The 26,742-nt window shown below is 34.5% G+C and overlaps 1 protein-coding gene across 1 annotated transcript in view; it reads left to right on the top strand.

Moving 5' to 3' along the window:
• kcnq1.1 (potassium voltage-gated channel, KQT-like subfamily, member 1.1) overlaps nucleotides 1-24,587 on the top strand; it is a 45,853-nt gene extending 21,266 nt beyond the window's left edge. The window contains exons 6-17 of the mRNA XM_028013905.1: nucleotides 2,581-2,721; nucleotides 7,565-7,675; nucleotides 9,400-9,495; nucleotides 9,681-9,797; nucleotides 11,102-11,240; nucleotides 13,711-13,767; nucleotides 17,056-17,173; nucleotides 20,699-20,774; nucleotides 22,605-22,699; nucleotides 22,915-22,961; nucleotides 23,091-23,152; nucleotides 24,013-24,587. Coding sequence (XP_027869706.1) covers nucleotides 2,581-2,721; nucleotides 7,565-7,675; nucleotides 9,400-9,495; nucleotides 9,681-9,797; nucleotides 11,102-11,240; nucleotides 13,711-13,767; nucleotides 17,056-17,173; nucleotides 20,699-20,774; nucleotides 22,605-22,699; nucleotides 22,915-22,961; nucleotides 23,091-23,152; nucleotides 24,013-24,279 — 1,326 coding nt within the window. The 3' untranslated portion in view covers nucleotides 24,280-24,587. The remainder of the gene's footprint in view (nucleotides 1-2,580; nucleotides 2,722-7,564; nucleotides 7,676-9,399; nucleotides 9,496-9,680; nucleotides 9,798-11,101; nucleotides 11,241-13,710; nucleotides 13,768-17,055; nucleotides 17,174-20,698; nucleotides 20,775-22,604; nucleotides 22,700-22,914; nucleotides 22,962-23,090; nucleotides 23,153-24,012) is intronic.
• The last annotated feature ends 2,155 nt before the right edge of the window (nucleotides 24,588-26,742 follow it).

Raw genomic sequence — 26,742 nt, 5'->3', positions numbered from 1 at the left:
TCCAAAGCCCCATGTAACCTCCAAAAACCACAATGCAGTGTGGTTTTTGTTTTTGAAGTCGGCTGAGTTCTGCACTCTTCCTGTACTATTTTATGAATACTAATACCTTGCAACACAATCTTACAATTTTTTTGCCATGTTGGTGTTGAAAGCTGCAGTTTCTAGACTGACAATAACATAATTTTTTTCTTGCTTGCAAATATAATTTTTGTGGTTTAAGTCTAGTTTGGTCTCTAGCATATGGAAATGCGTGTTGTTCAGTAGAGGTTGCCAGGTGAAAATGGCAACTACACATTGAATAATGGTTAGAAATCTGTTCAATACTTTAATCCATTAATTTTTTACATGTTTTTTTGGTTTGTTTTTATGACAAGAAGAGTTTTATCTGGGTTTGTGTTGTTACCCAGATAAAACTATTCCATCTAAAGCAAATGGAATAGTTTTACTCAACAGGAAGTCATTCTAAATAATTACTACTGAGGAGCATGATTTTTAAAGCAGATGTTAAATTGCATAGTAAGTGATTATGCATCAACGATATACAAGAGTTTTGCCTCCTGGGCAGATTGTAGTTAGTTGTTTATTGTGAATATGGCTTAAGTTGGTTTTTTTTCAATGCAGCACATGGGGAGAGAGGAGTGCTCAAAGTTTCTGACTAATTGAGGGCATGAAGCAAAGCTGCAGGGGTAGATATTGTGTTTCTACTATTCCCTCTTTTCATTTGGTTCCTATTTTCTGCTGTTGCAGGCAGTGGTAGTAAATACTTATCCACTCAACGAGCAATATTGGTCATGTGGGGTACCTTCCACAGTTTTTTTGTTTGTTTTTTCAATCTGCAGTGCAACAGCTCGAAAAAACATCAGGACATCCGCCCTGAGTAATTTTAGTCCAAGAGACTCAACACTAAAATCTACAAACATTAAAGTTGTGGAAAGTTTTCTGTTTTTAAGAGTGCAAGGAGGCTCAGTTATTCAGTTCATTGATGGAAATGATGGCGGTACAAACAAATGCACAAGTTTTCCTCCCTGGTGAATTAATAAAATGAGAACATTCTGAGTAGCGCCATATTGAAGGGTAGCAAGGGTAGCAATAACTTTTGATGTAAGGCCTTTAATACATTTAATTTAATAAATCAAATAATCATTTATGTGTGACAATAAAGCAACGAATGGAAAAATCTTCTTCATAAAGCTGTGTATATTTGAAAGCATTGTTTTTATCATGATGCGTTTGTTGGTGAACTCCAAAATGCAGGCAGGGGCTGGGAGCATGGGTCATGGTGACTGTTCTATTATGAAAGAAAATGATGAAAAACTTACAAAGGAGCACTGGAAGTTAGAGCAGAAGAAAAATCAAAAATCCAAGAAAAATGCTAACAGGAAGAAATGTGGGGGGGGGGACAACAGGGTATTACAGGAGGAACCAGCAAGGAGTGTTAGCAAGAAAGGGGTTTAAAAACTGCAAGGGTGACCATTGGAACAAAAGACCTGGGCTGATTAGCTAACAGGTTGGAGATGTGAGAGGAAAGAGCAGCTGACAGTACACAGGGGACTAGGAAATAAATCTAACACTAAAGAATAGCTAGACATAAAAACAGAATTATACAAGAGTAACGAGGAATAACTAGGGACAAGTTATGAATCAGACTGATCAAATCAAAGAAAGAAGGAGACTCAGGAACACAATAAGCAAACCTCAAAACAACCCAGCTTAGAAAGATAACAGTTTTATCTTTCGTCTTTCTGCAGCAGAACTAAGTTCTGCACCATAAAGTTGGCATAATACCAGAACATATTCAAACTTATATACAGAACATATACAGTAGCCGTCCTGTATATTTTTCCTTGACTGTAGGTAGGTTGAGATAAAAACAAAATGTGATTGTCATAAATAAAGCATTAATTTGAAAGTTTCTCGTAACCTGGCCAAATCGCAAGCTTATAGAAAGTCGAGACTCCAGCAGCCCATTGCATGAGGTTAACATTTTTAGCAGCCTCTCAAAAATATTTTTCAAAACCATGCTATCGTACACCCAACAACTAATATTTCAATTTTAAAAAGTTCCCAAGGCAGACACTAAATTTCACTGTGAGAGGGTGTTATTACCTTATTTGTAAAAGCATGGACGTAATAGTTGGGAGAAGTTTTGTCTATTTAGTGTTATTCGAGGTAATATTGAATAACAATATTCAATAACAATAGAATGGCATCTGTCCTGATGTTATTCTGTCATCAGGACAGAATGACTGTCTAAAAATCTAAGATGATTTTTAGGCTGATGTTTAATGGTTGGCAAGTGAATAAAATGCCCTTTTGAAAGGGCAGTTTTTTAATTGATGAATGACTTAAGAGAGCACATGGGATAGAGAGATATTGTAATCTTATTCACATACCATGTTTACATGAATATTCAAATCCATATGCCATTTGGATAACACTTATATATGAAAGACCATAAACAGATAAGATTGATAAAACTGACACCTCTGGGAAGTGATAACTATCAGAGAGTAGTTTACCTTAAAAAGATATTTGGTTTAAGATTGAAATAACTATTGTTTTGCTTCATGTGTATTTCAGGAGCTGATCACCACTCTGTACATTGGGTTTCTGAGCCTGATCTTCTCCTCGTACTTTGTCTACCTGGCAGAAAAGGATGCCGCTGATAGCACAGGTTCCACTGGTTTTGAAAACTATGCAGATGCGTTGTGGTGGGGAGTGGTAAGACTACCTCTACTGATTATGTATATGTCTATAATTATGGGAAAACTTAATCACTCCCCTGTGGTACATATGAAGAAAAGTAGCTGAGTTAATGCATGTGATTATTTGATCATCAACTAAGGTGACCAACAATTGTTGTTGTCCATAAATCTAAGAAATGCTTTTAGGCTATTTCATCATTTTGGAGATTTAAAAAAAAAATTCAGTGGATGTCTCAGCAAATTTACAGCAAAGTCAGACAATTTAGTATTAAAAGAAAAAAAGAAAAAACATCAAAAGACTCTATGGCTGGAATTTATCACTCTAGGCCTAATGAACCAGTTTCTAGAATGTTTTGCAGTTATCACTGGCTCAACACATCTGAATCAAATTAATAGTATTTTACCAGTCTGCAGAAGCCAAGGTTTCAGCTTTGTTGTAGCTTGAACATATCAAGATGTTGCAACGGCCCAACTAAACTTAGGATCTCAACCTGATTGAATTGCTACTATGGAACCAAAAGAGAAATATGCACAAAAAATAACTTTAACATAGTGGACTAAAATTTCCAACTACAATGTGAGATGTAAGGTTTTGCCTTGGTTTTAGTCACTTTTGTCATAAAACAATTTTTTTGATCGATTATGGCAGTTTTGATGATCACATCAATTAAGAGTACATAAATATGAAATTCAGCCTTTCACATTACTATTTAAAACGATCAAGACAATGTTATCAGACACTTGTTACAAGAAATAAACACATGAAGCACTGTTTTTCAAAGTGTATTTTCAACATTTGTAATGTTATTTAAGTTACTCATCTGTTGGAGATTTTGTGCTCCCATGTTACACTTCTTGTCTGCCAGTTCTAAACCCGGCAGCAGGGTGTTGTTCATAGGAGATCATCACCTGCTTAATCACAGAGTCTTCAATTTGCAAACACCATCTCTTCATTACAATAGTCATGTGACTCTACTGAGTCAGAGTCTCATCTCTGGTGCATATTCACTCAGTGTAAAAAACAAGATAATGGAACACAGAGAGCTACATTTTAAACTTGTTTATATTTATACAATGTTTGATCAAATGTTGTAATTAGGACTGCATTGATTTGTAACACCTTTTAACAATTACAACAGTTTAAACATAGAAACTGCTAATCTTTATTGAGGCATTTTTCTATATGACCCATAGTTAAATGGGTTGATTTAAATAAAGATAAGCAGCAGCAAAGTAATGTAATTCATTTACTAATAGCTCCTTTCATAATGTAAAATTCATCTGCATTATTATCTCATTTAAAAAGATACACATTAACTAACCACTTGAAGAAATATTGAAGCTGCATCTTTACAGCGTCCACTGTCCAAATTATGATTTATTGCAGTGTGGATAACATTTTAGTTTTTGCATAAACAAGCTGGTTACTTGTGCGATTCACATTGCAGAGCAAGCAGATAAAATGCCAAGTTGCTAAAGATGTGCCTAACAGATTATGTCACTTCGCTGCAGTGAGGCATTCTTTTATTTTTTGGGAATTCCCCATTAAAATTTGCTTTTTATTGCTCAATGAATTGTATTTTCTGCTTCTTTCTCACTAGTTCAGGATTGCTCTAGGTGCTAAAGGCAGATTGAAGAGTAGTTGAATGTCTAATTTCATATGGAAAATACCTGATAGCTGGGTATGGCTTCACTTATGTTGTTGAATAATAGATTTACTTCTGATCTTTGATTATGATCGTATTTTAAAAATATTGTTCTTTTTAAAGAACCCTTGACTACCCTGGGGCTGTATTTCTTCAACTGTGAGAGGTCAAACACAGTCTGTGTTCTCTCTGTGGTTTTGTTGTTGAAGTAGGAGTGTGTAAACTCGTGGGTAGATCCGGTGGGCTGCTAATGCAGGGACTAACACAAATAGTGAAGAGAACATGGGATGAACTTCAGCTTTCTAAAAACTTAAGGGACTCTTTTAAAAGCACACACATGTTCAATTGAGTCGATAACCTTTCTTACATAAATAAAAGTTTTGGTTGATTGATTTTTTTTTTATCCATTTTCACACACAATGGTTTTGTTTTTGGTTCTTCTACAGCAGAAACATGTGAGAGAGAACCAACGAGGTAAAAGTTCAACATTGTGGTCAGGAAGACTGGGGATTTATTACAAAGAGCAAGAATTGTTTTGAGTATTTTCCTCAAAAATAAGTTACTCTGCAGTTCTTCAGGAAGTGACTGTAAGCTACACAAACAAGCAAAGCCATACAACATAAAAGGAGTGTTAATAATGCAATACCCATGCTAGACCTTGACAGGTTTTGGCCTAAAGCCTATAAACTATTCCTGTTTTTTGCCTTTTGACCATCAATACAATATTTTATATTTTATATTTATGTCTTTATGGTCAGTGAGAAAAAAAAAACAGTTTAAAATCAAAGAGCACCCTGTAGATAACATGAAGCCATCTAATTTAACCCTTTACAAAATTGACAATTGAGTATCTTTGTAATGGTTGGAAAGCCATTGAAATCAGGTCACCACAGGTGTTTTAGATTCCACTCTTGCTTCTTTATGCCTTTTAAAATATAGGCGTCTATCTATTATGGCTGCAAACCAAGTAACAAGTAAGTTATGCTTTTACAATTATGAGAAATCTACTGAAACCAACTTTTTCTCATCCTGGAAATTTTGATGAAGAGGTATGTGTTGTAACCATTAATGTAACAAAAACCTTTAATGTAATAACTGCACATGATGTAATAATTTGGCCCATTTAAATGGAATAAAGTGAATTACATTTTAAATGCAATAAAACATTTGTTTTTCACAGATTATCTATCTCATAGATTACTCTCATGACACAGTGACAATTTCAACAAATATCTAAAATATATATATATTTTTTTATAAAAAAGTTATATAATGTACAGCTATAACTTGCAGGTGTATTGACATGTTAGTATGTTACTTGTTCAAAAAGCATTTTACATTATTGGCAAGCTATTACTTCAGTGACCTAGTTATGTTTAAGTCGGCCATGATTATGTTTTTGACAGTTATTACAATATTATCCATTATTATTTTATTTGGTTGTTGCCAGATGTAAACAGCAGGGGAATTTCCCATGCAAACTGCTGGACTGCAGTGTCTCTCTAGTGGCTTGTGTCCAAAGTCTGCATTGTTACCTACTGTACTGGCCAACGGGTGGGGGTATTTCCCAGCAGATTACTGTGTTACAGCTCCCAAATATCAAGAGGCAGTTTATTCAGCACACTGCCTTAGTCACTGCCTTATGGAAGAACTGCTGACAGACAACTAATAAATCCAGTTCAATTCACAGACATTGTTATGGAAGCAGTCAAAAACAAAAAATCTCTTCATGACATGTGTAAATGCTCCATGTATGCCTAAATAATGAAATATTTTATTGAATAGGAGAACATAAGCATTATAATGAAGATAGGACAGGACTATTGCCTCTTAAAATCAATTTAAATAATTCATAGATGTACTAAAAGCATAGATATTTTAAGGAGGAAGGATATTCAGGTGTTATAATTATCGCCTTGAACTAGATGTGTGCTTCTGATCTAGCCAACAACGTGATTGCTGAGAGAGAAAAGGTACAGCATATTTACAGAGCATTCATGCAGTGTTTTGACCCTTCAATATTTAAAAAAAATGTGATGTAACAACCAAAAACGTTTGATCATCATCAAAATATGTTATGAATGTTGACCCAACAAATAACAAATCCACTATTAAAACAAAGCCACAAAATGTTTGTTAAAAGCCATATAAGAGATACAGCAAGCAAATACTGTAGTCTGGTCAGATGGCAGAAAAATTTAACTTTTGTGGCTTATTTGCAAATCATATGTGTGGAGCAAACTAAGTTTACAGGTCACCCTAAACATAATGTTAACATTGTGGGACATGGTCATGTCAGCATATAGTACTGGACAAATTTCTCAGAGCTGAATATGATGACTTACAGTAGCTACCAGGTATTAGAGGCTGTGGAACACTTGAAACTGGGACAGACGTTCTCATATAAACAGGACAACGGCCCTGGACATGAAGCCAGAGCCGAATGAAATGGTTCATATCAATCTATATTTATGTATTTGAATAAGAAAGCCACGTCTAAATCTAACTGAGAACATGTTGCAAGACATGTAAATTGATGTGTACCTTCTGCCATTCAAGTCAGCTTGAGTTGTTTTGAAGAATGGACTAAAATGCACAATTATGCACTTTTTTGTGGGAGTTAGTTTATCATATACAATCAAAAGATAAGAGACTGAAGTTTTTGATCTTCACAGAATGTGAAAAAATGTCAAGGGAATCCATGGGCGGTGCACAGTAGGTCAACCATGGTATTGTGACAATCGGCAACTAATATAAGCTGTTCTTCACTGAGGAAACCTAATGTCCTAGTGTGAGGTAGTGTAGTCACACTAGGACTACAGTCAAAGGGTCAAAACAGGTGAATGGAAAACAGCATCAGCTGGCAGTTCCAGGATCTTCTGATGAATTTTATTGTTTAGCATTTTTTAGGCTCTCAAATCTATCTCAATCATCTGAAATCTTACTGATCTTATTCCAAATTGGCAACACACCAATTACACACATTAAATAAATCAGGAATATGTATAAGGGGCAAGAGGAAAACAGAAACTGAACCACTTTGTCGCACATTACATGTCACATGGTTTGTCACACAACTGAACACCTGTGAAGAACAGGCACATAAGAACTGCAATGAAATTACTTGCATGATTGTATTAGTGGTTTTATAACAAAAATCTCTTGTATTTATAGTGGACAAACATTTTTTTCTTCTATTTTTCTATTTTAAAGGTGACTGTGACTACAATTGGCTACGGAGACAAAGTGCCTCAAACCTGGATTGGAAAGACCATTGCCTCCTGCTTCTCTGTGTTTGCCATATCTTTTTTTGCTCTGCCTGCAGTAAGTGGATGCACTCAGTATGATTTGTTGTTTTGTGAAAATGCAAATTATGGATATCTTCATTGTGAGAGTTTGGTAGTTAAATTATTGTAAGCCATAAGCCATAATTATGGAGAAAAGAAAATTGAGTACAACAGACAACACAGCTAACATAACTAACAACAGTGTAACTGTCTGTCAGAGATGGATTGCCTACTCTACCGACAGATGACAGCAAGATAAAAGCCATGAGTCAAAATAATTTACATGCAACTGAAGTTCACAGGTGTTTTGTCTCTCTGTGACTCATAAGTCACTAAATTATAGACTCCCAGGCATGTCAATCAAGCCAGCTTTGCTCCCAAACATTTCTCTGTTTGCTCTCTATAACACTGATCAGAAGAAATTTACCTGGGGGAAAAGTGTATTGACATTCACTATGGGAACTTATGGTTGAAAATTGGAGCCTGTGCTTTTGAGATATTGCATGTAAACACACATTTCCTTTTTCATTTAGTACAAAATGAACAAAGGTCTATTGAAGTAGACTAATATTGAACAGGAACAGTAAATAAGCTGAAACTAATCAATAGCTCAGGCATTTGTGACTGACTGGTTGCTGACCCATTATGACCAGAAATTAATTATATGGCACAGCCATGTTTCTAAATCCCAGGAATTTTAAGAGCAATTTCTGTTCAGCAACTGAAATAATTATTGAACACTCCAAGCTATCCACACTTAAAAAAAGAATTGAGCAAATTAATCCACAAATTAAGACTTGGGTAAAACGTTTTTAATAACACATGGATTAAGTATTAAACACATGAAGAATATAATATGCAAAAAGCTATAAAAGGCAAAGAAACTAACAGAAATATGTCGGTATTTAGAAATCATTCCTATGTGCAAATCAGTATCATATGATTTAATATTGACTAAAGAAAAATATATATTATCAAAGTATTGCACAGTGTAATATGGCTGGTAAAAGCAAAGAGGTATATCTTCACAATCAGTGATGTCAGTAACACGTTACTGACATTGGTTACTGACGTCGGTCCACTTTCCTCAGTAATGAGTAATCTAACGCGTTGCTATTTCAAATCCAGTAGTCAGACTACAGTTACTTATCGAAATTACTTTGCGTTACTATTATCTTTTGTAATTTTATTTCATTTCCTCTATGAGTGACCGCTGTTTCTATGCGACAGTTATCAGCAGCGACAGAAACATAAACGACAGAGGGAAAAGGGAGCTGCTCATTTTGTTGCTGGAAAAACAGGACGTATTTTGAGTTTCGCTCGCCAAGTCCGATTATTATAAGCGGCTTTGGGCTTGTTTTTTTTCTAAAGTCGCTTGCAGGTTTAATGAGTCGTGGTTTGTGGTTTTGGGGCTTGGAAATAAGCAGACATAAACCCCAGAATTTGTCTGATATCCAGTTAGTTTTAGTCAGACTCTCCCTGTCCATCATCTCCCAGATGATCCGTCCTGCTGTGTCTTTGTTAATATATTACCTGTGAATGACGTCGAGCTTTGCGTTGCACTCCAGAAAACTGCAAACATTGAGACTAATGAACAGCACAATAAACGTGAAAACAGCCATGAATGAATTGTGACGCGTGATGTTTTTCCAATAAACATTTAATGTTTTTGGCCCACATTCATGCTCATATTTGTGGGATTAAAATGAAATTAATAAGCAAAAAGAAAAAAAAAAATCTCCACTCTGTTGTTGTTCACAGGGAATTTTAGGTTCTGGCTTTGCTCTGAAGGTGCAGCAAAAGCAAAGACAGAAACACTTCAACAGGCAGATTCCTGCAGCTGCCTGTCTCATACAGGTATTTTAAAAAAAAAACCTCAAAGGAAACCTCAGAAAACCGGGGGGACTGAATGGTCTCACAGCCCAACTTTTTTTTTTACTGAGAGCAAACTTTCCTGCATCTTTTTCTGTCTTTTTAAAAATATGGTCAAGGATGAAGTGTATCCATCATTCCAATACATTTCTATTTCCATGTCTCTGCAGACATCGTGGAGATGTTTTGCGGTGGATAACTTTGATTCTGCTACATTCAAGCTGTTTTTGAGAAAGAAATCCAACATTCCTGCCTCCTCTCTTTCCAGCCCCAAGCAAAAAAAATCGGTTAGTAATCATTTTAAGGATTTCACTCCTCTTCACTTCCTACCATAATTTCAGATACACAAAGGCAAATAATGTAGTTTGAAGGGAATAACCCTGGAATGTTGTGGATTGTAAATTAAGACCAGTTCAAGTGTGAAGGTGTATCTTTTTTTTTGCTGAATGTTTTTATTTTACTTCATGAATATTATTCTGTGCTGTGAAATAAGATAAAGAAATAGGACAGCAAGTAGAGCACCATCACCAACTACATTACATAGACTTCAGGGGGTTGAATAAAAATATTGAGTAATTCAAATCCCTTGATACTCTTCAAACTGTGTCATACATTCCATTTCTTGTGGCTTGGATTAAAAAAAAGTCATACTGGATTATGCTGATGACTTGTGACATTTAATTCTTTTTTTTGAGGTAGGTGCATGTAAGAGAGCAATGTTTGTATAGGTTTCAAAAAGACAGAAAACATGTTGTCATATAGGATTGTTCTGGTTTTGCTTTTTTGTCTTAATTGCTTATTTAAGTTCATCAAGCAGTTCTTATTGTCAGATAGAGATACACTGAGTAGATACAAAATGTTTTTTTTTATTTAGGTGAAGAAAACTATTGACACCAACTCACTCAATAACCTTCAACTTGTCTTTGTATGCCTTGATACTTTGCTTTTTTTCTTACAAAATAATTTGACATTCACAACTGTATATTCACTTATATATAAGCCAAATGCTGTTGATTTTTCTTGCTTTTTCTTCCTTTTGTGACCAAAATTTCTCTGACTAGCAATGATGTGTCAAAAGAACATCTGGATGGGTCATAAAGTGTTTGGTTCTATAGATCTTTTTTGCCTGGGGGCACCTGGGTGGGTTCTCAGTGAATGTGTTACTTACAGCTTCTGTCATTAGATCCCATCAGACTAAGCTATTAAGCAGTTTCACATGTCTCATTGATGTCCTGCTGAGAGGGACAGGTAGAGGACTACAACTGCTTTAGGCGAGTACTGTAAAAGTCAGAGGTGTGACTTATGTTCAAAAATGTTTAAGTGAAAGAAAAAGAAGTGTTGACTAAGCAACAAGATATATCAGACTCACCATATATGTCAATTGCTTTAATGTTATGGGTGATCTTCTATATATATATATATATTAAATGTTACTACCGTGGGGAGGGTTTTTGTTCCAGGGGTCAAAAATGTCACCAATACATAAGCAAAAGCAAAATAAGCAAAATAGCTTATTTTTTGACACAAGGTCAACTTTGTTTTGGGGTTATGTCATTTAAATGTCAGAGAAACACATTTTTTACTTGTGCAGGTGAAGATGAGGAGGAAGCTGAAGAGTACTGACAAGGACAATGGTCCAGCTTCTCCCACTGTCGCCAGCATCACCTGTGACTCTGTCTTTGACAGCGGAAGGGAGCTAAGTTCAGATGTTTACAGCACTGTTGGCACAGGTACTAAAACAGGACATAGAAAACATAAAGATTACACCACAGCATTAAAAAAATTGTTGGACCCCTATTCAAGTTCAGAATATTCAATATTTACTTCAGTCAATTTACTACTGGAAACTTAATGTTTTGACAAATAATATTAATTAAATTATATTTATTTTCATTGTAATATACACACACATCTATTAAAATAGCCTGTTTTGTGATGTAAAAATAAAACCAAGATGTGGGAAAATGTGTTACAATCTGAAACACTGAGGTTGGACTTTTTGATCTTTTTTTTTTTTAATGTTTGTACACAATTTACACCAAGAAACCCCCAATGAAGCATGACGTTGGAAGCATAATTTTTTAGGGCTATTTTGTTCATGTGCAACTGGGGCTTTAGTCGATGTGGAGGGAATTATGAACAATTTCAAATACCATTAAATGTAGTTTTATTTTTTCTATCAAAACGTTGAACATTTTAAACAAATCATAGGCGTACGGTTCCACAAATTATGCTTAACAATATTATTTGGACTCTTCTTACTATAATAATTACTGAGAATCAGGTACTTAATTTGAATATTAATTTGAATATCTCTAAGAACATAAATACAAATCTCATTAATTCTTGATTTACAAAAGCCATAAATCATCTGCATGATGTTCATTGTTGTTTGCCTCTGTCAGTGTACTCTGCCTTTGCTCTGAGGTAGTCGGGATATATTCAAGTTCCACAATGACCCCACCAAGCTTAAATCTGCTACAGAAACAGTTTTAATTCTTTATGCTATTCCATTAAATAATATATATATATAAAAAAGCTAAATAAATTGAATAATATGAAAAAGAACAGTTTTTTATTTATAAATACTGTTTTTCATACATAATTTACACTTCATATGACATGTCTTTTATACACAAACACTAATGTTTTATTTTGTAGTCTCCCTTTCACTAGAGAGACATGTTTATATCTGAATTTCATCACCTTTTCTTTATTTACATCATTTTTGGCATTTACACACTAACCTAATTCCATTTGCTGCAGTTTTGAAAGTGAAATGTTTTCCCCCTTCCTCTTTGACATTCAATTCTGGATTTCTATATTGCTGCTGTATTTTTTTGTAGCTCAAGCATTATATGTTTTAAAAGATGAACAAAGTTTGAGACATAGTTCGCTAGCAGTTCTTTGATTATGGAACAGATGTATGGATGGACATTCTTATCATGTTTTGAAGAATTTCTTCTCTCTTTTAAAAAGATCCAAAAGGAAAAAGGGAAACATCACCTTTATTATTCACAAACCCACATACAGGGAATTAATGGATGGGTCTCTTCACAGTGGAATAAAATAAGATATTAGAGGGGGCTGTCTGTTTCAAAAGCAGATAAATATGGATACTTTTAGCACGTCCATAGCATGTAACACCTAATTGGATGATGCTCTTTGTGGTGTCTAGCTGGTGACCTTTTTCTTTTATACCAGGCGCTAACATGAAAAGCTGCTTAGATGTCTGACTGTGGTACCAACACCGGCGTGAAACTGCAAATGGTTTTTGCTTTGCACTCAGTTCTCTGTGAAACAGTAGAATTTAATATTCCCTGTTGTACAGATGTATATGCTGGCTGAATGTTCACAGTGAATCACTGTCTTTGATAAGAAGCCAAATTGATGCAAGAGGTCAGGCTCTATGTCTAACATCTATAGCATGCTGCTTTTAACTTTAATGGATTTTCTAAATTACCACTGCTGTGTGAGGATGGATGCTGACTGGATGATGACATGTGCATCAGCTTCCCATGGTTCTCTGCTAGCAATACCCGTTTAGGGTATTTTGCATAGGCTTTTTTGTTTAATAGTAACATACATATCTCTAATTTCACATTCTGTCAGTTGTCAAGATATCAAACTGGTGCTCAATTCAAAAGATTATATGAATAAAGCAGTAAATGGTGAAACTTTATATGTTATTAGCTGAGTGCAATAATATATTCTGTTTATATTTACCTCATTAATATTTCCATCTAAGGTTATTTTGGTGTAAAATTTGGTTCAGGAAATAGTGATGAAAAATGTATTTTATCATTGGTAGAAATTTTTCTTTTATTTCTATAACTGTAAAGAGAATTGATGAAGCAGAGAGTTGAGGCACCTTTTTTCCTTTTTCTGTATCACTTGATTTTTTTTTTTTATTTATTTATTTTGCTAAATGTAGTTCTGATTGTTCCATTCTCTTACTTTTTGTCTTTCTTCACACTTCTGCTGTTATGTTTGTGTATCTCATTTGGCAGGAAGCCAGCCACTTGGAGGACGTGGTGAGCTGCTGTTAGTGTCTATGTTCTGCATGTGTCCTCTTCTTTTGGCTTTGACTGCGTTCCCTTTTCTTATTTATACCACTAATAGAAAGATAGAACAGTGTTGCAAATGCTATATTTTTAAGCAATACAGTTGCAGTTATGCTCATGTTTGTGTGTGCCTTAGACTGCCAGCAGTCATGGACATCTTTGTCATCTCTGCAGTTCAGCTCATCACCCCCAGGTAACTTTTTGTATTTTCTTTCACATTCATCATCATCAATGACACCTCTGTGAAGACATGGATTGGTGGGTTCACTTGACCCATAACTGAATGTTTGTCTTTATTTCTGATAATTAAAAAACTCTGCATGTCAAGGACTCTAACACAACCCCTTGACAAGCAGAGTATGCGGTTTTCTTGACTCTGTAAATGAGAGTAAAAATTTGCTTGTCAAGAGAAAAGAGCATGTCAAGTTACATTTGTTTTAGCTTTCAGCACAATTGGGACCTTTCCATTCCAAACCCAGCTAAAGCAGAGGCACTTCACACCATTTTATTCTTCACACATCAAAATCATGAACCTGTTGAGTCACACTTCTCCAACTGGTGTGGTTGCTCTTATTTGAATAATCAATGTGTTTCTTTGCAGCCTTCCTCAGCAACAGTCAGAGCTCTGCATTAATTAATACTTAACTATTTTGTGTTTCTATTTCCCACAAAAATGACAACCCCACATGACCAATTATTGTGATAAAACTGTTATGTTAGGCTTCATCAAAGAGAAAGACGTGCTTTACTCTCAGTAGGGTTTCTCATAAGTACTGAACCCTTAAGACATACTGACAGACTTAGTGTTTAGGATGACAATAAGCTTTAAAAAAGTTGACTTTGTTGTTTACTCTTTGACTCCGAGCATTCTTAGAATTTTACATTCTACATTAAATTGCTGGAAAAGACAAAAAATATTGCATGAAATGAATATTTTCTTTTTTGCTGAAAAGATTTCTGTAATGACTATTTGCAGAGAAGCTTTTGATCTGATTACTGAGGTTGACATAAGGTCTAGTATGCATTATTTGATGTCATCTCAGAGTGCAAACGGGAAATTGAAAGTACCTGAATGCTGTCCACCTCCTCCCAAACTGTGGTGGCCGTGAAACATGCAGAAAAAGGGAAGAAATAGAAAGAACCACTTAAGAGTCAGTGTTTGTGTGTGTAGTTTTTTCCTTCTGGGCTGCTGCAGAGATGTGGTGCAGCATGGCAAAAGGCCAAGGAGAGTGAAGGCATCATACAAACATGATGATTTTTACACAGTTAAGCATAGTCACTGTTAAATTTGTTTTTTCATCCAATAACTTACTTTAAATATTACACACTGGTATTTGGAAAATATTTGGTATCTAAATCAACAGATTAATTGAGATAATGTTTATCATATTTTGTTATTGAATTAGCTGTATAAGTACAGCTCTCAACGACTTCTTCTTTCAAATGAGAGCTATATAAGGTGAAAAAAATCAATTTCCAGCATTATTTTATGGTAAATAGAGGGTCTATGGGAAATAAAAATGCTTTCCCCTTTCTATAGCATCAAGTTTGTTCTTAAAATTAAGATGGAGCAGTAGAACAGTACATCCAACTTAGTGCGAGACATTCATAAGATAGGACAGATTTTAATTAACAGAACCTAGATATCTTGATGGGATATGATATCATGGACTCCATCAAATACCTCATTTGACATGCCAGATTAGTTCCTACACACAACCATTCTGGAAGAACCCTGAGGAGAAGTCCAGAACAATAAAGTATCCCCAGCAGATCCAGTCAGAAAATCAAATTACTGAGGAAACCAGTCAGCAGAAGATCAAAAACACAACTTTTCTTTAACGCTACAGACACTCTATAGACATTTTTAAATAAGCTGCCGTTTTACTTTTTTGAATGGTAGCTATAAAATATATTATTATTATACCTACATAACATGTTTGTATGTTATTTTTATTATTTGAGATTTTTCTTGATGACTGTTAACATTTATTGTTATCATTAGTAGTAATAGTAGTATTACAGGCCATCACAGTCTGTTACACCTGAAACTTCGCTGTAATGTTACATATTGTAGCAGAACATACTGATTGATCAGCACTGATGGGATTCTAAACTTATTGATATGCAGTATGGGTTCTTCAGTACATCTGACAACTCTTACTATTTGTTCAGATATGAGTTATAAATGTAATTCAACCCCCTTCTGACCATCTTTTTCTTAAAATGCTCAATGCAGATGTGGAGCTGAAAATCTGTCTGAAATCTTTTCAGCTAAAACATTGTCAATTTTCAACATCTTAAATACAGAAAAAAGAAGGCAGAAGAGCAGACAAGAAGAACAGATCTTATGGAACATGAAGTTGTTACATCTAAGCATTCTTGCTATGTCTAATGTGCACTTGTGTTTTATAGTGCATGTATATTGGGATATCAGTAGCAAAGTTTACATAAATTGCTGCATCCTGATGCAGCAGATGCCAAATGCTGCCAAATGACACTATGTTATATATATTTTAATTTTTTTCATTCTTGATCATTTTAAGATGCAAGTTTAATGGACCTGAGACAGTTTATGTGGGGCCTCACATTGTCAAATAATTCCGAGCGGCATTTAATCAGAAAGTTGATGTGTCAGTTGGAGCTTATTTAAGTATCTGCTTTCTATGGAGAATGAATATTTATTAATGCAGACAGAGAGTCTGCATGGCATAGAACGAGATCAAATAATGTTATTATTGCGGAAAAATGCTTCCACATTACCAAAAACATTGGATTTTATTTTATTTTTTACTTACTAGCTGGTGATAAGATTGTGTGCTATAATGTCGAAACTGTCGGGAAACAAAGCTGGAAAGTTGTTTTCGGTCTTCACTGAAATTATTTAAATTTATGTCCAGGACTTCCTCTTTTGAGATGCTGTATGTCAGTGAGATCTTTCTGGCTAAATAAAGGCATTATCCAGGTGATTTATTGTTTAAAGATAGGACCCATCCTATGTCACTGAAACACAAGAGAGATATGCATTAGTGTGACAAGAGTGTAAGACAAACGGAGGTTAGAGTTGTCACTGCCTTGTTTTGCTTTTTGAATTAGATTTTATTTCTCAGTGGCAGTTCTGGAATAATGCAAAGCAGAACTCTGCTCTAAACACGCAAGGTCACATGTAGTCGTAATTTTGCCACAATGAACAGGTCCCTTCCCAGATCATTTGGGATTTTACGAATGTGCTGTAAATGTTTTTCTTTGTCTTTCATTTTTGTTCTTGTTGCCTTTATGTACCTTTTTTTGCAAATGCAAACTAATTTTATGTAATTTCAAGTAGCACATCATGTAAAGATCTCTTAACAAAATATCAAAAAAATACTGAAAAATGTTTATAAATACACCTGTATCTCATCTGCTTTCAAAGCTAAGCAAAGCTAGTACAGAAGATGTTGCCCCATTAAAAACAGTTAACTTGTTTTTTGTGAATTTACAGTAAAAAGAGGTCCCAGCCTTATGGCCATTCCACTCCCAAGAAACTGCAGCTTTGCTGACGACCTGGAGCTGGAGTTTGAGCGAGAAAGTGATTTGGCTCTAGCCAGCACAGTATCACAGTGAGTTGCCATCACTCTGTTACAATGTTATTGCATTAGATCAAACCACACAGTGTTAATCAGTGTTTATGTGTGAGTGAATCTTAAGCATGAACTGGCAAAAGATGGTCTGCTTGTATTTGATTTTCTATGCTATTTGTAATTAACCTTTGCATTATGCCAACCCCAAAGGGCTCATGATTGTGTGGTAGAGAGAATCCCTTGTGTTTTCTGAGGCACTTACACAGCTAGAGACTGCCACTGATATAAGGAAGTGAGTGTTAAGTAAAGGCAGTATAATGTAGATGCACCGTAAGTGAAACAAATGGAGCGACAGTTCTGACCCGTGGGATTCACATTCTAAATGGTGGTGTAATGATGCAGAGCGAGAACTGCACGCAGCCGTGTTGTTGGCACGATAACTGTGCTCTGCTGGCTCCAAAATACGTAACCAGCTGTTCTCGCAGAGAAACGCCACATCAAATCCCATGCTAAATTGAATCATTATGAGGCAAACTACTATTTCTAGTAATTGTGGTGAGAGAACACAGTGAAAATGAAATCCTTATTGGGTTTTTTTTAGTTCCAACATACATTTCCAAAATGCCCCTATTATGTAAGCTCAGTACATAAGAAGAAAAGCTTTGCTATGTCTGTTACAGAAATTTCAAGAATTCTTGCAATGCATTGATCTAAAAAGAAATCACATTTATTACAATTAATATTGCAGTATATCATTATTTTTGAAATTAAAGACTTCTGGGCTACTGAGAAATTTAGCATTTCTTTTTCTAGAAACAAAACAAAATACACAGACATATACTTAAAGTAAAATAACTTTAAGTCAAGAAAAGTGCAAGAATAAAATTTAATAAATTATAACTCAGAATCAAATTTCTTGTTAGATTTATAGGGGATTCCAATGTCACAGGAATATAATTATTATTATTATTATTATTATTATTATTATTAGTAGTAGTAGTAGTACTAGTTGTTGTAGTATTTCACGTTAATATTTTTGTCTGTATTTTGCAATGTTCTAAGCAAAGCTTTATATCATCTTCTTACAAGGCTATGATATGATATATATTTAAAAATAAACACAGCCATAATTTGTTCACATGTGTTGCAACCACATCAGAGAAAACTGAAAAGTTTCCCATAACTTCTAACTTATGATACTTTATTTTATTGTGATCTTGGGAGGTAATTGTGACTGAGTTTTGACAGTGTTCAGTAAATTAATGTTTAATTCAGTCAAGTAGCAATTTATAGCTCTGTCAAGGTTTCAACTTTCTTGTTGTAGTTATAAAGCCTTACTTTTTCATTCAATCTTGATGTTCCATCTGCAGTAATTTAGTTAACCCTCTTTCATTGTTCCTTGAAAAAGATGAAAGCGATTCAGTTTTTGATCTCATGAACTATGGCATCATGATCAACAGCCTGTGTTGTGTGAAGCATGGCCTATAGATAAATCCCCATTTTCTTTGTATCCAAGTAAGCAAAAGGAAGATGTATACATAATTGTTGCCCCTAGTGATGTACTGTAACATCCTTGTCAAACTATTGTATTGCTGCCTTTTTTGCTTCAATGCTGAAGAAGACACATTGTCATAGGAATCTAAGGCTCCAGCATCTCTAGTCGTCTGTTTGTTACAGTGCATTTGACACTGTAACAGACATCGCTTGATCACTAGATAAGCCAGGTTGCTGTGAATTTTCTTAGATAAGTCAAAAAAATGTTGTCGCATCAGCACCACAGCTCTCTCAAATAATTTATATGTTACATATGTGCCACTCATACATAACTGATATGTCTGTGTGTTATGTATCCCAGCAGTGACAGAATAATTTTTCGCCTAATCTCACACTATTTGTAGATCCTTCACTTACCTTAGAATACCAGAAGCTTGAAACCGAAAGCTAAACTGATGACATTTGTGATAACATCTGTTAATAATCTGAACCACCTGAGGGAACTCTTTCTCTTTCTTTCCCTGAGAGAAATGAGCTGTTTCCCAGATACTCAGTTGATCTCTAAATTTAATGAAATAAAAAAAAAATGATGAGACAATAACATAAAGGTAAAAGCAACCTTTTATGTCCTGACGTATCAGAACATATATGAACTATTTCCATGCACTACAACTTGTTTGTGGTGCGACACTGATTGTCAGAGTTAGATGCTACATTAATAACCTAAATAATATAAGATGCAGAGGTATTTGATGCTTATTCTACTTTGGCGTATACCTAGTATTCCATTTGTTCTCAAGAAGCATTGTATATAATATTAAATATTATTTAATATTTTTATTTTAGTTAAGGCTAGGCACTTGTCATGATCGTATATCCCTAGTTGCCTTTAAACATATACCTTTTTGTATAATTTTACCTAAAAAAATGAAGCTATGTAATTTGCTAAAATTTTTTAAAATATGGTTATTTCCTTTTATCATTGATCATTAAATATACACTTTTAAAATTGAGTATTCCATTAGACCTCAGCGTGTAAGACGAACTCTAATGACTGGAGTTGATTAGACTGCGGGGGGGTTATTTAAAGACAAAACCAACTCATAACCTGTTGGCAGACATGAAATAAATACAAAGAAATGAGTTCTTATTTCATTTTCACATTTATCACAAGAATTAGGTGTTTTAGGCAATCCATAACATAATCTCTGCAAGTTTGTGGAGATCTATTGAACATAATGTTGAACTATTTCTTTAAGGATGACAATGTTCTTAATGTTGGCTTAATAAGTTCATATCACAACATTCATTAGAAAGAAATGCCTTTACTATTCAGACAGCACTTTGAAAGCATTTCAATATCTCCCTACTAAATTAATAGAAAATTGGATTCACTGCCTGGGCTTTCATTATATCAATAACCCATATTCTTTTTATGATGGAAATGGTTTCTATAATAGCTCAAAGATTAAATTATTGACAGTTCACTATGTTAATTTGACCAAATGTTATGATAGTCAGATGTGAAAATCCAGCCTTTTCAAAGTCCATAATGAAGCTCTTAAAGACCTTGTTCTACAGCAAATGCAACTCAACAAAACATGCGCAGCTCTCCCACCACACATCCTAACTGACTGCTTTTACAGAGTAATGAAACTGATGGGTAACAGCTTTTCAATAATTCCCACAACCTAATAATGCAGGCTAACTGCATCATAATCACTGTGGGCTTTTTACTATTTTTCACCTGGCTTTGTTCTCACTGTTCATCACCTTGGTAACACCAAAAGGAAGCAAGGTAATGAGGGAGAAGCTTTGATGTAGACTGTACAGGGAAGAAGAGCATGCTTGATATTTTTCTCTAACCTGATGAGTTTTGGCATAACGTTCATCTTTTCTTTGCTTTTTCGTGATACCTATTTCCCTGAAGAAAATCAAAGGAAAAACACAAAGGATCCTGCTTTAATTTAATGTTTTGTTCAGGAACTTTTTGTGTGATGCATCCACTCACAAGGTGTGTTGAGATATCAGAACTAAGAAGCTAAACTTTTTTATAACATGTTGTCACAGATTGACGGAATCACACCGAAAAGCCATTCGTGTCATACAGAAAATGCGTTATTTTGTGGCTAAGAGAAATTTTCAGGTAAGAGCATATTTTTTTTATTACTATACTATGTTTCTTTTTAACTCTTGGTATCCTTTTTTATCATAATGGAATACCTTATAATTAGAGAAGTTTTATATATATATATATATATATATATATATATATATAATTTACGTTTTATTTTTATTTTATTTTTTTACCAAAATAGGTCTACAAAGTAAATAGATAGTCAAAAAAAGCATTGTAAGATTTCCAAAATGCCTATTTTAGTTTATTATTTGAAAAAATAATATTTTCAGCAGCTATTTTAAATGAGTCCAGGCTCTAGATATTAGAACACGGGAAGGTCAATCGTCTGAAAAGAGCAATATCAGTGACTTCTATACCTGGTCTTTGGGGTTACGAGTAGATTTTGCATTGAGGACCTAAGAACTGAAGTAAAAGTATATGACTTTATTCATTAATATAGAAAAGGTGTTGTCCTGAAAGATAAAATCTGAATTTTCAAATTAATTCTTAAATGAACAGATGACAAGTGTAAAAAAACAAAAACAGGAGAGATGTAGGTTGTTTTGTTTGTTCTTGTCTTGCAGTAGAGATTTGAACCAGCAGAATGTTTTCAAGGGCTTTTTGTTGACACATGTGAAAAGGGATCTAAAAGTAGTGTAGGTGAGACAAAACAAGCACTGGGTGACAATATTCCCTATGCAGAAGCCAACCAGATTAAAAACAGAGGTCGGGAAAATATGAAGAGGGTTTCATGTTTTTTAGAATAATGCTGATGTCTTAATACTTTACAACTGTGAAGGATGACAATGATTAGGAACCAAAGTACTGTAAGCACTTCCAAAGTTTATATAATCTTATTGAAAGAGGTATTATAAGTTCTTCAAAGTGAAAATGATAAAATCTACTCTGTAATTTAGTTTTAACACATGTTCTTCTTAAAACTAGAAATATTATAATTTATTCAAGAACTGTTCTGTTTTTGATAAACACGACTGATTAACCAGAGCCAGTACGTCTAATTTTGAGCAGCACGTGTGATGAAATGATTGAATAAAGGCGTTAGGATCATAGCCATGAACTGAGTTCAGGTCAACTAATCCTGGAGAAACATCAGTTGCTGACTAATTAAGAATCTGTTTTTCTAACTTGAATTTACAAAGAACATTAAGGTGCTCATCAGAAGAATGTAAATGCAATGTCTACAAAATAAACTACTTTGTGAATGCTTCATACTCATACTTGATTGGCATTAAAAAAAGAGCTTAAAGTGTATGTTGAGATAACTGCAAATTGTATCAGTTTGAAATACTGAACTCAAAACTAGTGATTTATCTGGTTTATTGTGAAGTCTCATCTCTCAGAAGCAGAGTTGAATTAAACAAAGCTGCTTCCATATATTCGGCCTAATTTTGCAATGCCTTATTCTATAGCTACAATGCAGCAAACACATTATTGTATCTTAGTACTTAAAACCCTATTACCGATGTAGTTGTGTGAGCAGTTTACAGGGCCCACACATCAAACAGCAATGACCAGCATTTTTCTGATCACAAGAACTCATCAGCAGCAAATTGTAAATGAGCTCTTACAGGGTTTCGTCCACACTGGCCAATTAAAGCAAAACTGATAAAAAAAAATGATGTGTGTACAGAATTAATCTTTAGCGTGTGGGCTGTAAATGTCCCCAACGCAGTAAATGCACACCAGTCTTGGCAGCAAAAAAAGACTAAAACTTTTACAGTGCTGTTTTAAAAAAAAATTAAAAACTGAAACCAAACTAATCAACCTGTAAAGTATAGGTTTTAAATGCCATTTAATCAATAATTTAGTCAATGTTTTTATGTTTTTGTTTTTTAGCAAGCCCGTAAGCCATATGATGTGCGAGATGTGATTGAACAGTACTCTCAGGGTCACCTCAACCTCATGGTGCGGATCAAGGAGCTTCAGAGAAGGTATACTCTTTAAGTAAAATGAGCTTAAATTAATTAGTTCCCTTGAGTAATGAAATGTGTTTATGATGTACTGTATATCTTTTTGCAAGTATATCAAGAAAAACAATCCTTCCCGAAAATATCTTGGAACACGGCAGAGTGTGAGGGTGACAGAGGAAACACAGAGGGAATCTATAAATATTCTTCTGACGTTAGCTCTCTATTGTTTCTCTCAGACTAGATCAGTCTTTGGGGAAAATGACTTTGTTCCAGACGGGTTCAGGTAATAAATCACTACACTTCTACCTGAAAATGGATTATATTAACTGTCAAAAAAACCATTTCACTTAATGTTCTCATTTATTTATTTATTTATTTTTTACATTTCATTGCCTAATGTCAACCTCTGAAGATCGCACCAGAGATAAAGGAAACAACTCCATTGGATCAAGGCTCAACAGGATGGAGGACAAGGTAAGAACTGTGTAATATTAGTAGAAATTTACAACCCTTCTTTTACTTCAAGTGGTTTGCACATTTTTATTTATTGTTTTTAGATAAAAGTCTTGTATTTAAATCAGACAATGTTCATTTTGTATTCAAAGGTTGAGGGCTTTTATGAAAGAACAACTTGTGAATGTCCTCTTGAGTGAATGTTGACAACACAATTAACTTATTAAATGTTAAACACAATTGAAAGTGGTTTTGGATATGCCAACAGTTGCTTTTTTTCTCCGTCATTTGTTATAATAAAATATGAAATGTGTGTTTACTCTTTTTTATTATGAATTCAAGTAACAAACTTGAATATTGTAGATATTTTACAAATATGAATTGAATTCACTACCCACAATTCCTCTTACAAGAGTTAACGGACACACACTTAATAAAGCAATACATGACAAATAATTCATAAATCAGATTTTTCTAGAATTCCTTAAGTTATGAAGTTTCTTGTTTATTACCAGAGTAAATGCTCTGTCTTATTATGTGCCGTATTTAACATTTTCTCTAAAACATTGTATACAAAAAAATGCAGAATATATTGTGCAATCCATAATTTTAAGCTTTATTGATACTTGGATATTGTCATTGAATACATATCAAAAAGAGTGTTATTTTTCTTAGTTAACCTTTTGATAAATTAGACACATTTAGATAAATTAATTTAACCAATTAAACTGTTGCATACTGGCATATCATTCTGGCAATAAAATTACAGTATGTGGCATTTATTCCCAGGATGCTTGAATGTAATCTTGTGATGGAAACAAAAACAACCCATCTAGTTCTAAATATTTCATTTTATCAATATTTTTTTGAAAATCTCACAGATAACACACATGGATCAAACGCTGAATCACATCGCAGAGTCCCTTGCCTTCCTGCTGGACCAGAGGGATGTCGGTGGTGGTGAAGTCAGAGGCCGGCTGAGACCTCGGCTCAGACGAACCTGTAATGTCCTCCACAGCCAGGACAGCCTGCCGACTAATGACCAGCTGTCTTCTTCCCCTTCATCCTTCTCTTCCAACAACACCAACACCATGCTGTGCCCCAACCCTCCACTCAGCTCCACTGCCAGTCAGGATGAGAGCTGCTGAAACTTGAAACCAGACATCCTGAATGCGCTTCACAATGTTTGCTCATCTGTTTATGATGGGTAAAGACGCACTGGACATATTCTCCTGTCTGTGACGAGCATATGTAGCTACAGCTGTTTGCTGAAATACTGACATGATGACATTTTGGCAAAACTCTTACCAGGACATGTGGCAATGCCTTTCAAATTATGTCTGTTGGGCAACTTCCATATAAGCTCTAACTTTGATCTATTTAAAAGTATTAAGATTTAAAATGAAATCTTTATTCTAGCTGTTTTTGTTTCTGAAATTCTTGTGAGAGAAGAAAGCTTCAATATTTAATATTGAATATTATCTGTATCATTTTTATTTTATTCATAGTTTTCAAATACCATAAAAGCAAATGACAAAACGGTTTTAAAATGTTTGTATAGTCATTATTTACTATTTATTTCTGTAGCAGAAAAAAAAACTGTAAACAGTTTTGCTGACAGCACAGACTTGTTCAATTATATTTAGAAATTTACATTTTGTGAGAAATTTGAGGGCATCTTGCATGCATTGCACACTTAAGGTGGACTTAAGTTGTCGCTTAGGTCAGGGGACAGTGAGGATCAAGATACAGCCATGCATTTGCTCCGTGGTGGGACTGACAAAATAACAAAATACCATCAATCCACCTTAGTACTTAAGAGGTACAGCCCGGGGTGAACCATTTAAATGTTATTTTTATAAGCAAACTTACCTCCTGTCTTATTTGCTGCTAAATGTGATGCTGAGGTTTGTTATATTACTACAATAAAAAGTGTCACAGTAATGAAAAAACTATCCAGAAGGTTAATAAATCTCCATGTAAGTATTTTATGTTAAACAGAAGCTTTATAGCAGACTGAGCAGTTGTCTCAGAAGGGTTTTTGGCTCACTCCCCTTACTTTTCCGTTCCATATAGTAATCATATATATACAGTATACATACAGTATATATATGAAAAACTCATTGAACAACCTTTGCTATTTAATTTTAAATTTTTTTTTTTTTTTTACAATTGTCAATGGCACCTTAAAAAGAGTCTATAGCCATTGATTACTGAGGGAAAGTTTTGTAACATTACCTACTCTCTCCTAAAGTTTGGCCATGACAGGAGCTAACATCCTGGGTATTCCCAAACCTGTTTTTATTTCCTTTTTCCTCTGAATAATTTAGCAGTGCACAAGCTAAGACAATGTTTCCTTTTAGGTATCAGCTTTTTGAAGAACATTCCTTCACTGGAGTTGCCAGTGTTTTTTTTTTCTTATTTTTTCTCAAATGTCCTTATCTTAATAATTGAAAACATACTGAAGCAGAAGGGCCACATTAATTTTTTTTAACACTTTCTTTATAAAGATTTTTAAGTTCAATTATATCAAAGGACATTAAGACAATGTGCACCTGAACATTTACAGAAAAAATAACTAATAGCAAAATATAAAATAATGAGTAAATGTAAAGCAGGAGTAAAGTTCTTTTCGGTGACACCTGCTCAGTTGTACAGCTGATCATCTTATCTGTAAGACACTTAAGTAAGGTGGTTGAATAAAGGGAGCGTCATTGGGCATTCATATGATCTAATACTGGATTTTGTATCCCAGAAAATTCCAGAACAGTACAGGATAACTTGTATCTCAGTCTTTCCACATGTAGAATGCTTATGAGTTCAGTCAGCCAGGTCTTGGAGACTAAATGGAACTTCCAGAGTTTTAGAATAAACCTCGTAACAATCCTCATGCATAGAGTTGGAGCTTTGCGTATGTTGCACATTTTTCAAAGTGCTAAGTAGCGACAGAGCAGAGAGATAAAGACAGCTGAAAACCCCTGGAAGATGAACCAACAAAAGCTATGTAATTTTGGACAAAACCAAAAAAGATGCGCATGAGGACCTTCACCTGCCTTACATCTATAATGTAGTGAACAGGATTAGAACATTTCTTACTTAATCTAATTAGAATTTAATTAATGTACTGAGTCAACTGAAGACAGCATTAATTGAATAAGACTTGATGTTCACTAATATTTCATCCCATGTTTCATCCTTAATCTCAATATCAAGCTTACCTTCCCAGTTTTCTTTTATTTTTTAATCTTAAGTACTTAAGAAATGAACCAGCACTGAGATCAAATGTTTTGCTTCAGGGGGACCCAGGAGAGATTTTAACCATACATTATTCTCAGATGGTAATTCATGTGATTTTGTAGTCTGTTGGACGTAGAGTCTCAGTTATAAATATCTAAAATAATTGAGATTTTGGTGAGAGAAGAACAGAAAGAGAAGTCTTGTGGGATAGGCTTTTTGTTAGTAGCGGGGATGAACCACTCCGCCTTCTTAAAGCTATATTGCTAGTACATCATATTTCTGACATTGGTGGCAGAAATAGTGGGATCAGTTTTTTAGATATTGATATTGGCTTCTGCCAGTTAGTGGTATAACCAGAGACCTTCCCAAAGGAA

Source organism: Xiphophorus couchianus, chromosome 4, assembly GCF_001444195.1.
Source record: "Xiphophorus couchianus chromosome 4, X_couchianus-1.0, whole genome shotgun sequence".
NCBI lineage: Eukaryota > Metazoa > Chordata > Actinopteri > Cyprinodontiformes > Poeciliidae > Xiphophorus > Xiphophorus couchianus.
Note: the sequence above shows the minus strand (reverse complement) of the source record. Positions and strands in the feature narration are given on the sequence as shown.